Source organism: Platalea leucorodia, assembly GCF_965183815.1.
Source record: "Platalea leucorodia genome assembly, chromosome: 12".
NCBI classification, from domain to species: Eukaryota; Metazoa; Chordata; class Aves; order Pelecaniformes; family Threskiornithidae; genus Platalea; species Platalea leucorodia.
In genome coordinates, this window is record NC_138834.1 from 15,321,040 (window position 1) to 15,334,665 (window position 13,626).

Here is a 13,626-nt window from a genome sequence, read left to right on the forward strand (position 1 = left end):
CAAAATGTTCTGCTCTTAAGTTTTTTTTTTTTTTTTAAATAGTTGAATATTTCCAGGCTTCTCTCTGTTGTGCAGAAGCGATACCGCATAGCAAGTATTTCATCCACAGCTCTGTCTGCTGTGCAGCCTTCTTTGTACATCGGCTCTACCCTGATGATATGGATGCCACTTGCTAGGGCCTCCAGCTTTGCTTTGCTCGGAATCAATAAATGAGCTCTTTGATCAAAAACTAGTGCAGAAAAGAATTACTGTTTTCATATCCTTTTAGCCTGAGCACCATACACTGCTGAGTGATCTAAAGTCTTTTGTTAATCTACCTATACAATTTTTTTTAATAGAGGGGAATATGTCTTCCTTCCACTTGAATAAACTGATGGTAGAAGGTGCTCTAAAAGTGTGCTTGTGTTTGACTTCAGGGCTTTTTATGAGTCTGTGCCTTCCTTGTGGGTGAAAGCACAGACCCAAGAATAGTGGTCTGTCACAGTGTGTATCTTCAGGGAAGAGCAATTACAGGCAAACAATTTCCTATTCCTGGTTTTGGAAATTGGATTTTCTTTTTGTTAGACACAGTAGTCTATATAACAGTCTTCCAAGAGAAAAGTTACATTTTCTAAGCATTTAAGCGTAGTAATTTAGAAAGCATGTACGCATTTTGCACAGTAGCTTGTCAGCAGGTACTTCCTATGAGGATCTGTGCAACAAAGTTACTTAGTAAAGTTTTTCTACAATAGATTAGCCATTATTTTTGCTTTAGTTTGCATCTCTGTAAAAAAAATTATTTGCACCACTTCATTTTGAAAACTATGACCTGCTACAGTACAGGTAATTAGCAGTATTTCAAATATGGTTACATGGTTTTGTTCATTTTTTAGGAACCAGTGAAAAAAGATGTGCAGGAAAATCCACCCAAAGAAGTGGCTCAGGTTACTACTGACAAGGACTCTCTCAATCCAGAGGTGAGGCTACTGGTGAAGCTCTGATTCAAGATGGAGTTAAAGGCGGCAACAGCCAAACATAATGTTCTAATTGTTCATAGAGATATGTTTGCTGAATTCAAGGTTTAAAGTCTTACTGTACATAAGGAACCAGCCTTTTGCTGACTGATGAACATTTCCTAAGTTTTATCTGGTAAAACTCCTCCTGAAGGTATCGGAGAAAATCGCTGATGAGCGAGATGTAGGGTTCTGTTGTAATTTGGTAAAAATAGTGTTCTGAAAATTCAGTTTAGCTGTGTTAGTTATTCCGTGCGTCAGTTCTAGAAGGCTGACCTTTAAACTATATTGCAGTGTAGCACAGAAATGGCTAATACATTCAAAATGACTTCTTATTTCAAAAATTCATGTTTTTATTAAAGTACGCAGGTCAATATTGCATATCCTTAGATCTCAAAAACCTGAAGCTGAAGGGGCTGTTCCTTTGGGTGTTAGGTAGAGCTGCACAAATTAACAGTTGTTGAAGATCTAGCCTATACCCGTTTTTTCAGCCTTTGCCTGGTGTGACCTTCACCTACAGTTTTAAATGTTGAAAGGCCTGGAGATGATTTTACTTAAATGCCACTTTTTGGTCAGCACAGCACAGTTTCTGTGGTGAGTCTGTTCTAATTCATCCAAGCCCACCCAAGCGTACGTTCTGTTTGATGCGGACTTAGGCCCGCCATACAACAGTGCAGAGTCACAGCGTACTCTGTGGCTATCTATCCCAGGCTTTTTAAATAGAAATCAAATGGTGGAATTAAAACACATTTTAATTTCTCTATATGCATTTAATAATTTGCCTGAATTTTATTTGACAATCCAGCAAAAAGATTTAATTTTTTGTCATATGTTGTCTTTGTTAGCTTATTTACAATCTGATCCATCTCCTTTCTCTTTAGAACTAAACTGAATGCCAGGCAGCTGATTTGATCATAAGGGTTTTTTTTTTATAAAGAGAGGAATAAAATGTAAACAAAAGAGAAAGGATAATACATTTGCAATTATATGAAAACTGACAACTAACACTAATGATTTTTTTTAAAGTCTTTTTAATTTTTCTTTAAGAAAGCAAGTACACAAGTGTTAGCTTGACTTCAGCATCCAGCAATATCTTGCCTATCACAATGCAATATTTAATTTCCTTTTTTCTAGCTCAGATCAGTCAGTGAGGTATTTCAGATCTGTTGGAAGCGAACAAAGTTGTGCTGTGGCAGTCCTGCTGACAGGTGCAGCTGTGCCAGCTGTTTTACTGGCAGAAGCACTCTGGCTTGAATACCAGAAACATTCTACCAACACATTTATTTATAGTTTTTTCTCTTTTCAGTTCTGGTTTACAATGATAATTTTTATCTAGACATCTCATTAATAAGAAGTCTTGTCTTTTGTTTGCACTTTCCAGAATGTTCTCTTAAAGTTAAAAGCATACTAAGAAAGGGTGAAGTATGCAGCTCAATTGTATCATAGAAGCTGTTGCCCATACAGAGCACCAATTGTTTCAGCAATCAAAATGGTACGCTCTGATGTGCATAAAGATTTGAAATAAGAGTTGCAGCCTCTCTTGAGTATGTGAGCATTTTCTTTACAGATCCAACTGAGATCTGCAATATCTTATTGCATATGTTCCCAGGTGCGTAATAAAGGATCATCTTTATTTCCTTTACTGGGAATTTATTTTTCTGGACACCTTAGGGCACTTATGAATGCACGGAATTGCCTCAAGGAATACCTTAGGCTGCACCTCGGTCTCTGCACGCCAGCACTATGCCTCCCAATGGGTAGCAATCTAGCCATGCATTTTTTTGCACATCGAGCACTGCCTCAGCTGCATATTTTATTACCCAACACATGCAAAAAGACTGCATATGCACAGGATGCAATCATAATTCTATGAAACTGATGCAGCCATTCTCTGGAAACCCCAAGGGTACTTCTAAGCCAGGGCTGGTTCAACAACAAATACAAGCTTTCATCTCCCATGTATTTCAGTTCCGTAGCCGCTCAGAAGGAAAAATGTTGCAGGCATTTTGAACAATGTACTAAGTAGGTGATTTTAATTCCCCTGTGTAAAATTGCTGCCCTGGTTTGTACGCTCTTAAAAAAATAATGGTTTTATTATTTTCTTTCTCTTATGGTCTGTGCTCCAAAACCAGCTATGTCTGTGGAACTTTTCTTATTGTTTTGTTTTTTTACAAATGTCAATCTCCTTGTTCTGAGTCTGATTGAAAATTTTTCTGGGTTGGAACTTGTAAAAGATTTCTCTCCCATGCATACTTTTTGTGGTTTGTTAATGCGTAAGGACTCACAGCAGTCATTCCTTAAGTCTAGGCCATTAAACAATCTCTTCCTCCTGTCTCATAGCTTAATGAAGCTCATGGGTGACTAACTGCCTGTAAGCTCTCTGTCGAACGTGAAGTCAGCCAATGAGTTAAAAGCTGTTGGGACACGTACGCACAGGCACGCACAGCAGCATCATATAAGACTTGTTTACATGCTTGTGAAATGACACAATGCTGTCCCAGATGATGACCGTCTCAGAAAATATCTGGTGATTAAAACTGAACCCTGAGATTGTACATACCTTCTCTATGCTAAGATCTTTTTAATTAATACCATAATATTTATTTTCCATTTGATCACCTTCAGTCTGATCCACCGGAACCAGTGAAGAGACTCTCCCCATTTAGAGAAACAGGAAAGGACCTGAGGACTCTCAGTAAAGCTTTAGCTCGTTCAAGGTAAGGGAATCCAGAGCACACAGAAATGGGCCAGGCAAGGCTAAGGGAATCTTTGGTTCTGCAGTGGCAGCAGTTGGATTATAGGCAAAACAATCAACTGTACGAACAGCTTAGTTAATGGTTTCCAAGTCTTCCTTTATAGGCTTTATGTATACTCAAAATGTTGCCAATGCTGTATGAGGACTGATTGTTTGATAGCTCTGTCTATATCAATACTATATTGTTTTAGTGTTTTTATAAAGGTGCTTGTTACTTCTTTGCAGTCTTTTCCATGACACAGTGTTTTGCCAAGATTAAGTAGCCAATAGTCAAAAATGAGCAATATTAGGACATATAATGTCCATTATATGATGGAAAATCATAGTGAAAATATCTACCAGTATTATAAAAATACCTGCATGGACTCATTTGGACTATAACAACTTGAGTCTCAGGAAGATGCTGACATGGAAGGAATAGATTTTTGTGTCCCTTATCTGACGGGTAGTGAGCTGTTATAGTAGGCCATGGATCTGGGATCCTATATACCTTTTAGCCTGCTGAGTTTGGACAGCAACCGTTACTTGTTTTATGGGACTGACCACAGGTGGTAGCTGGGTGTGCATGCTTATCCTGGAAAGTATCTTCTGTTGCCACTAGACACAATAAACTTGTGTCCCAGCAGGGCATTTCTTATGGTCTCATTTAAAAACAAACAAACAAAACAAAACCCGGGGAGGCCTATTGGGAATAGGCTTCAGCAAAGAGTACTCTCCCATTTAGGCACTCATGCTCTTAAATGTACTTAGGCTCTGTTGTCACCCGTGTTTCACCATTGTCACGGCAGGTGGTGCTTAAGTTGACAAGATTGAGGCTTCAACATGCTTTTCTGTTGCAATCACACATTCTGATTGCACTTCAAACTTGCCGACAGAGACCATTCACTCTATTTGCTCAGTATTAGCTTAAACAGTTGCTAAACTGCATAATAAGCCTTGCAGTAGGTGACTCTAGGGTTTTCTAAATTTTCCTGGAACCTCCTAGCTTTCTTGATGTGAGTGTTAGGCTAAGAAACGAGATTCATTTGCAACTGAAACAGCACACAGCAGTACAAAAAGATGATTTACATCTGGCAAGATTTAGTTACAGCCTGCTGCTAATAAAACTGACAAATTACCATTGCCAGCCCCAGCAGGGTACGGATTACACAAGTGTTTACAAGGTTCCTAGTCTTTAAGTCTTTGAAGAGCATTCACAAGATAAAAATAGTTGAATTAAAGCAAGCAGCAATGAGAGAGACATCTATATAAAAACTTAATAATTAAGTTAATTCTAAGCAAATATGGCAGTCAAGAGAACGCATGATATTGTATCAGCATAATATGTTGAAGACAAATTAGGCTCTTGCATTGTTTGACTGAGATGAACTGCACAAAAATCAAGGAAGTTATGAAAAGTAGCTTCTTGGCACGTACTGATGTAGAGGAATCGGAACTTTACGTTTCACAATAATGCAGTGTTTTTAAATATTCTCAAATTTTTGCATCACAGCAATTTCTAAATTTTATACTAGTCACATGTGAGAACATTGCATTTCACATTCTTCCCTTTTATCCTTCTATGCCCCCAATTATTTTTATCATTCACTTACTCTGTTAATTCACCTTTAGTGAATGTTCACTTGATAAACTTGGCTGAAAATAATAATAATCCATAAACAAAATAATAAATGCTATCTACTTTGAAGGCTGGATAAGCCATTTTAGTAAAGCATGACTTGTTTTTGCCATAAATGCACTGTTAGCTATGTTTGACTGCCTGCGTTCATTGTTCTTTGCTAGGTTTCAGTGGGATTGTCTCCCTGAGGTCAAGTTCCTTTGATGATAACCTGCCAAAGATCATGTTACTTATTGATATATGAATTGCAGGTGCTTGGAGCTTGCTTTTGGTTGCTGTACATTCTTCACTTTCAAATGAGTAGGACAAAAAAGACTTGCAAGTGTTCTGTAGGATGAAAATTACTGTCACCGTTGGTACTGAAAGGCTTTTTTTTTTTTTTTAAGTATCAACAAATTTATTTGTAGACATTTGGATGAAGCAAGCTGGACCACTCATTTCATTACAACTTACAGTTTGAACAAATGAAGTGTCATTTTATTAGTCTTGATTTGATACTTGTTGGGAGGCGTGTTTTTGAAATGCCATTAGGAGCTCCATGGCATTTTTGTGTACCTTGGCCAACCTAGAGATGTTTAGGATCAGCTGAGCTTTTCCACAGCATTGAAATTCTCTGCAATTCTGAGTGAGTTTCTAATCCTATAATTGTAGAAACTTATGAAATTAAGTTTGATTTTTATAAAGTCTAGATCATCTTCAAGATTATAGTGAGTAACATGATATGGGACTGGTTTTTGCAGAAGGTGGTGTTTTGGGCCCTTTATGTGAGGGACTAAATCTGAAGGAGGCAGTGCCATGAAAAGCCATGCTTTTCAACGGTAGCTTTTTCACGTGCTAAAAAGCGCCATGTAGGATAATAGTGGTACAAAGTGAAGCTGGGCACGATTTGTCCATGCCAGAAGAAGGGAAAAAAAGTAGATTGCCTCTCTACACAGTTTGTTTGTTCTGCTCCCTGTTTCTGAGCATTACAGCATTGTGGTGAGTGCTATATGGGGAGGTCAGAAATGGGGGGGGGGGGTGTGTTAAAATATCGATCCTAACTCTCCGCTGAGCAGCTAACTCTTCATGTACCTTCGTGAATATCACGTGACCCCTCTGCAACTCTGCCAAGCAACGTGTAAATTGGGATTGGAAACTAGGCAATGTATCTGAACTGAACTCACTGCGTAAATGTATAGCTTTTAAATTGGCATGGATGGCAGCGTGAATGAGGATTGCTTTCGTTACTGAAAGCAAAAATTATTTTTTTACATATAGGGCCTATTTTTCTTACCATTTTCATTGAAATTATTTTTTAAATTTTTAATCTTATTACCACTATCTTATGCTTTTAGGGATGTTAGTTTGATAAGTCTTACAATGCCTGGCACTCAAGTACATGCCAGCATTGTCTTATTCGTCTCTGCAGCACTGCTCGGTATTAGGTGGATAAACGTTATTACTCTCATAGGTAAATAATGAAAGTTAAATTGGAGATGTAAGATTAACTATCACTGGAACAGCTACAGTTGGAATTTGGGTGTCTCGAGTAAGTAAATGCCTTACTTATTCTTCTAGACTTGAGTGATGCCTCTGCTTCTCTGATTTTTATTTTCAAAATTGGCCTACTAAATTAGAAGCTCCAGGGAAAGACCTCTTAAGAGATCCAGCACATTACTCTGGGTGAGCGCAGTTGTTTCCTATCACAGATGAAGTGTTTAGTCTAGCCTACTTTTAACTGAAGACATTTCTGTTGCCTGCACCACATTTTGATATATGCAGATTTGCCTTTCACTGAATTTTTAATGGTAATGCAATCTGCAAAATTATGTTAAATGTAGCTTTTTAATGATGTGAATAGATTTGATCCTAATGTGTTTTGATGTCATATCTTTTCTCTGAGTGACTAAAAACCCAGATTTTAGACTTTCATCCCTTCTCACCTCCAGAAGCAAATACAGTTAAAGGGACAAACGAGATTACATTCCTGTATGTACATGCAGTAGAATTGTCTGCTACGTCCTGATCAGTTGTACCTGCACCACACCTGCAGAGGATAGTGGTGTTGTGCAGTTGTTCTCAAATACCTAATTTGGCTTGCAGAATCCTCTTTACTGCTGATGTGGAAGAGGGGAAGAACCCAACTCCACTTTAATATCCCAAGCAGAGTTTGAAGTGCTACGTAAGAAAATACCTGCCTGTTAAAGCATCTCCAACTCTGCCATCTCCTGGTCCCATAAATTTAATTCAGACCTAGCTTCATGTGATTTCAAATGCCGGGGTGGAAATATTCCTGACAAGTCTTCCATGACACTTGAAGTCTTCCCTTTCTTCATCTTCCATCTGTTTCATCTTGTGCTACTGCACAAATAAATGTATATTTAATTTTTACATTTACTGAACAGTAAATGATATATTTACACACATTTGTTTTTTGAAGAGCAGAAGTTTTGCATGGCCAGGGCCTAGTCAAAGCTGCTTAGTACACACAGAAGAAATCTGCCTTTTTGCTCTTGTGTAGGCAATGGTCACTTCAATACTAGTTTCTGGAAAGCACCGTTGTCTGAATAAATGCTCAAATGAAGTTTGCCCGTCGTATCATGTAATGCCATCCATTCTTTACACTGAAATCCCAGTAGTGATCCTGTAACACACCTAATATAATTTATTCTATTTACTGTGGCAATTAAATCATGAATCCCACATATTTTTATGTTATTTAAGAAGTGAAGTATGCTATGAGCTATAATGGCCATGGAGAAATTTGCTTGACAACAGTCAGGGAAACGGAATTTCTTGAAATATGAACTCACTTTCTCTAATGCTTTCTGAAACGTGCAGTAGCCAAATGACCCGGTATGCAGAAAGATATCCAAAAGACTTAATATCTGGAAATCAAAGGTATGCATTAAGTGTTTTTTAAATTTTTAGTGTGTTGTGTAAGCCTGGAAATTCTTCAAGTGTGACCTTTTAACAATGAAAATGTGCTAGCCGTTGATCTTGAGTGTTTGCACAATGTTACTTTGACTAAATCTGTACGTAGAAAAAAGAGCAGTAAGAGCAGCAAAGAAATCAAACCCACAAACTTTTTAACCAAATATTGAGATGTGAAGTTGTGGGAAAAGATAATTTTAAGTGAGAATGACTGCACTGGTGGTTTGGACCAAAGGATATGTCAGCGATACTTCTTGGGAACAATTTCAGACTATAGAAAAGGAGCTATTTTAGAAAAAAGAAGCAGAGTGGAAAATGCAAGAAAGAAAGAAAACTGGAGTTTTCTTCTCCAGGGCAGGAACTTTTTAGCTTCAATTAAAGCAGTCAGGCTAGCAGAGCAGCATGCTAATACATACTACAGGGAGTCAGTGAATACAAATGACCTTTGTGGATTTGGCTTTTGCTGCTTTTCCTCCTCCTGATTGAAAAGAAACACCCAGCAGTTGTCTTAATTGGTCGTTAATTGACACATACTCACAGGAAATAGTGCCTGTGATCTTGCAGCTTGTTTGTATGAAAGACTATAATGGAACAAACTGTGAGGAAGTTTTTTTTAATGATCACAGTGACATAGCACAGCAGTATGAATTTTTAAAATTGTCTCCAAAATGTTTGAAGAGTCATTACTGGAACAGACTTAGCTGCATTCATAAAGCTTTAATATTCTACCTTACACATTATAAAAGTGTAATTAAATTGAAGATAAACCTTATAATTATGACCTCATACCTCCTCTCGGTAATATTCTCTTAGACTTTCTTGAGTCCTCATGGTAATATAGAAGAGGATGATGACCGAACGCAGAGCTTGCTCAGACTACTCATCTGTCAAAACTATCAGTCCCTAGTCCCAAGTAGAAAGTCGTACCAGCTCTTCCCTACTGCTGACTTGTACCCAGTTGCTTTAGGGAGACACCTGTCAGCTCTCGGATACCGTTTTACCTAAACACAGCATTAAAATGTAGGAAGGAATTTGCTTATTTTTGTGCAGCATAAAATGAAAAACCATTTGGGAAATCTGTAGATAATGATCATTCCTCTTCCTTTGTAGATCAATACATCTTGCTTCCAGTGGAGGTTGCCTATGTAGACGCAAAGCAGCTCTGACTGACTTGACTAAGTACTTCCCAATGCCCCCTTTAGTGGGTGGAATACAGGATGGCAGAAAAGGCACCACCTTTGTCCTTGAGCATTCAAATATCTTGAGCTTTGAGCTAAGACTTATGTTTTCATTTCTATTGCTGTTCTTATTAAAACTAAGCAAACTCAAGACGTGCAGCCCCTTTGAAATGACATTCAGCTCTGAGGGAGATCCTTTCTTATTGCTTTGTTCCAATGACATCTGTAAAGGGGATCCAGAAATAATGTTAAGTAATCCACACTTGCATGAGGACGCATTGTATGAGAACCAAGAAAGCAGAAGTCTTTATAACTAATAAATTGTAGAAAGATGTAGGAAGTTACACAGCAAAAGAGATTACCCAACCATTGGAAGCTTTTAGTTGTTAATCCATAATAAAAGCAGGTTGCCATACATCACTTCTGTAGACTAACTCAGCCCACCAAGACCATGCAAGCGTACTGGAAATACTCTTCTTTTTAAACATCGCCACAAAAAATAGTGCTTAAAAATAAGCATATTGCTTCAAATGAGACTAGCTGAAAATACTTTCTTTGTGTAAAAAGGAGGTAGAAAGGGTGATAGAAACTGGAAACTGTGCAGTAACAGTCATCTAAGCATGGGCGCCTATGTAAAAATGACAAGTTGTGGTCTTCCTCAGCCGATGATGTCTAGGACTCCACAGCTTTGAGCTGCAAGCTGAAGGGGGAAGTGTCCATGCCACTCCGTGAGCCAGTCAAGCCTTTATCTGCAAAAAGGGCGTGCTAAACCTCTGTATTGTATTTCCCATAGCTGGAAGAAAATGGCTCCCATGCATCTGTTTCTCTGTGCTGGGCTAGTTAAAGAAAACTAAATGTCAAACTGCTGGCAGTTTAACAGTATTCAACTGGCTGCTTTTTGTGTTTTAAATTAGGAACTGGATGGCTCTTTAAAATGGTTCAAGTTTCCTGAAGGCAGATCTCTAAAAGTCACTCTGCATGCAGAAAGCCCAGCCTCTACTAATGCATTCTTTATGCCTGCAACAACAGTTAGACTGACTGTTACCCGAAGAGCAGTTTCTCCTACTTCTTTTTCTGCTAGTGGCTGTGTAGCTGACTTTAATACAAAACTGTTTAAATTTTGTGATTGAAATGGCAGCTACTGCCAGAAGACTTTTAAATGGCAAGAAATGTGTTATTTTTGGAGCTTTGGTTACCTTGTCTGTCCTTACCTGTGAATTTATACTGATCCTATTCTAATATATGCAGGCAAAAAAGATGTTCGTATTTAGAGACTGTGATAAGTTGGCATTCCTTAATGCTTACTGGAAGATACAGTGGGGTCTGTAAAAGCAGGGAGGAGAGGCAACGTAGAGTTAAGAAGCAAGGAAGAGAGTGAGGCAGTACTGAGAAGGTGAAATATTTATCTGCCAATATTAGTTTCCAATGTATTAATACTTCATAATGTCAGTTGCTTGGAAACCAGTGTTTTGTGCCCTTTTGCTGCTTGGCAGAAATCACTCTAATTGGCATGTTTCTAGCACTGTCACTGCGGGCAGTTTGCATCTTTTTTACCAGAAGCAAAAATTTTCTTTTACATGAATGATGGCTCACATTAATTAGACAGCAGTCATGGGCAAAGACAACCATTTAAGTGTATGGACGTATGAGTCATTATCTCTATCATCAATCACTGGAAAGACTGTTATTCCCATCAACATTTCTGCCTTTCCAGGCTGTTTGTTTGAGTCTCAATCTCCTTTCCTCTTGTGCAAAAATATGTTTGTTTATGTTTGAAACTTCGTAAGTGGAAATAGTTCATTGCTTATTAGATTTTACTGTCTACCTAAACACAACAGACTAATCCCATGTGTTATGATCCAAAATGATACATTGTCACTGAATGTTTGAACAAAGCTAACACTTAAAATGGGTTTTCCATTATTTAGTAGTAAAATGTCATTGCTCTGTAAATACCTTTATGTGGTAAGGCAAGACACTAGATCGTGAGGAGCGGTTTCTACTTTCACATGAAAATCTTGAACCAGCAGTATTTCCTGGTAGAGGATTGGGGACCTCAGTGAAGTTCCACTTAACAAGCAGTGAGTTTTTATTGGTAATATGAACATAAAAGTTGTTGTACATTCTTACAGGGAAAAAAACGGAAAGCCTGGAAATCTGCAGATGATTTTTTTCTTTTGAAGTTTTATAATGGTTTCCCCACAGCTTTTTGGAGAAGAATTTAAAGCAAAGCCTTGAAATCTCACAGACTTATTATTTCTGCCCTTCATCAGTACAAAGATGTCTTCTCTGTGCTGCTCTGGAAGTACTTCCCCCACCCACCTTTGTTTGTGTACTTCTCCAGAGACACCAAGAGCTGGAAACCTAGCTGTGCCTACCACAAAGAACTTTTGCATGAAGATGAACAGGAATGGGAGTTATGGCATGGCACAAGGGGAGGGGTGAGTGGGTGTGTTCTTTTGTTCTGGGACCTCTTAAAAGAGAAATTGCTGCCCTCCGTTCTTTCTAGGTTGAGAAAAACACATTTCCAACTGAAAATAAGCCAGGGTTTTGTTACGTTGTTTTTTGTACCTCCAGGTAGCCAAATCTGTGCTTCTCGGTATTACAGAGCCTCTCCTCACTTTCAAAGTAGGGGTCCTGCCTCATTTCACAATGGAAGCAGCATATTCTATGTTTTAATGTCTTTGTAGTTAATTGAAAATTACTCTGAGACATCTTTAAATATGCAGTAATACATTCACCTGGTGACATCTTTTATAATAGCATGGGGTGTTGTTTTGACTATTGAAGATCCTTATTTCCTGCTGCGCGAGCTTCTGTGAACATACCATAAACTTACTCAAGTCTTATTTTAACTCTACTTGTTTCTTGACTTCTTTCATGGTCAGATTTTCATGTGATAATATGTCTCTTTCCCATTACACAGATCCTGGTTTTGTTTTTTAAACAGACATTTGAGTACAGAATATTGTACTAATCTGCAGGAGAGTAAAATGGGAAGCTCCATCTGAAATACTGTGGGTATTGCAGATTGTTTGTGTGTCTTCAGCTACTCAAGACAGATGTTGGTTTGGCACTACTTTAGCTCCTTGCCAGAATGGTTAATGGTTCAGTATGGTAAATGATCGCATATGTCTGAGTTTCTGTGGGTTAGTAACTATGTTTAATAGATTTTAATGTCGTTATCATCTGGTTTTCACTAAATTAAGAAGACTAGATGTATGAATATTTACCCGTTTGGTTCTTACTGTGTAATTACTCAGGCATTAAATGGGAGTAGTAACCAGTGTGTTCCTGAGTCTCTGTTGCCTTGTGTGTATACATTTGCATCTCTAACTTGGCTGTAAACACTGCCAAACCAGAATTCATAATTAATTTACATTAGTATCTATATATTAATTGTGAATAGTTGCATGCTTTTTCTGTCCACATGCTAAGCTTTCAGGACACGACCGGAATGCAGAGCTCAATAGTAGGCCTTGCTAGCTCAGGCTCACCACCACATGTAAACTTAGCTCCCTGGCTTTTGGCGATTTCAGAAGGTGGGTAGTATGTGCACCCTGTAATAACTCACTGAGTGTATTCTAAGCGCACAACGCACTAATTCTCATTTACCGTGAGACTGCCTTACATCACTCAGGCGTGAAGCAATCTTAATGTAAATAAATTTGGGACATACTGGCATAGATACACATTACAACCCTGAATGTAAAGCACTAAAGAACTGAGTGAAACGGTCAGCAGCTCCAGTATTTACTGGTAAGAGAATGGAACAGGTTCTCCGCTGTTATAAATCAGTATCGCTGTTCGCTGTTTACAAGAAATGCAGAGTTTGCTCTCCTATTGTTCTGTGTGTGCTTTGTAAATAAGAAAAGCACTGTGTGCGTATAGATTTTCTTTTATCTTGGTATTTTCTGCTCTTTCACAATTAATAGCTACTCTAGGTGTTACAGCACCTTGTCAGAAAGCTAAGGGGCATAGAAGAATTACTTCAGCTATTAGGATGCAGCAACAGCTCAAATGCAGTCTGATGTGTGTTAATGCACATACAGACAACGTAGTATTTTGGGGGACTGGAATTATAAAAAAAAAAAGTGTCCTATTCCAACTGAAATGGCAGTGAGGACAGTAACATTTAATTAATTGAAATCTGATGAGAATGCGGGTGTT

The 13,626-nt window shown here is 38.2% G+C and overlaps 1 protein-coding gene across 1 annotated transcript in view; it reads left to right on the forward strand.

Moving 5' to 3' along the window:
- CCDC60 (coiled-coil domain containing 60) overlaps nt 1–13,626 on the forward strand; it is a gene marked incomplete at both ends in the record, with an annotated part of 62,960 nt that overhangs the window by 24,154 nt on the left and 25,180 nt on the right. The window contains 2 exons of the mRNA XM_082324707.1: nt 873–956; nt 3,618–3,709. Coding sequence (XP_082180833.1) covers nt 873–956; nt 3,618–3,709 — 176 coding nt within the window. The remainder of the gene's footprint in view (nt 1–872; nt 957–3,617; nt 3,710–13,626) is intronic.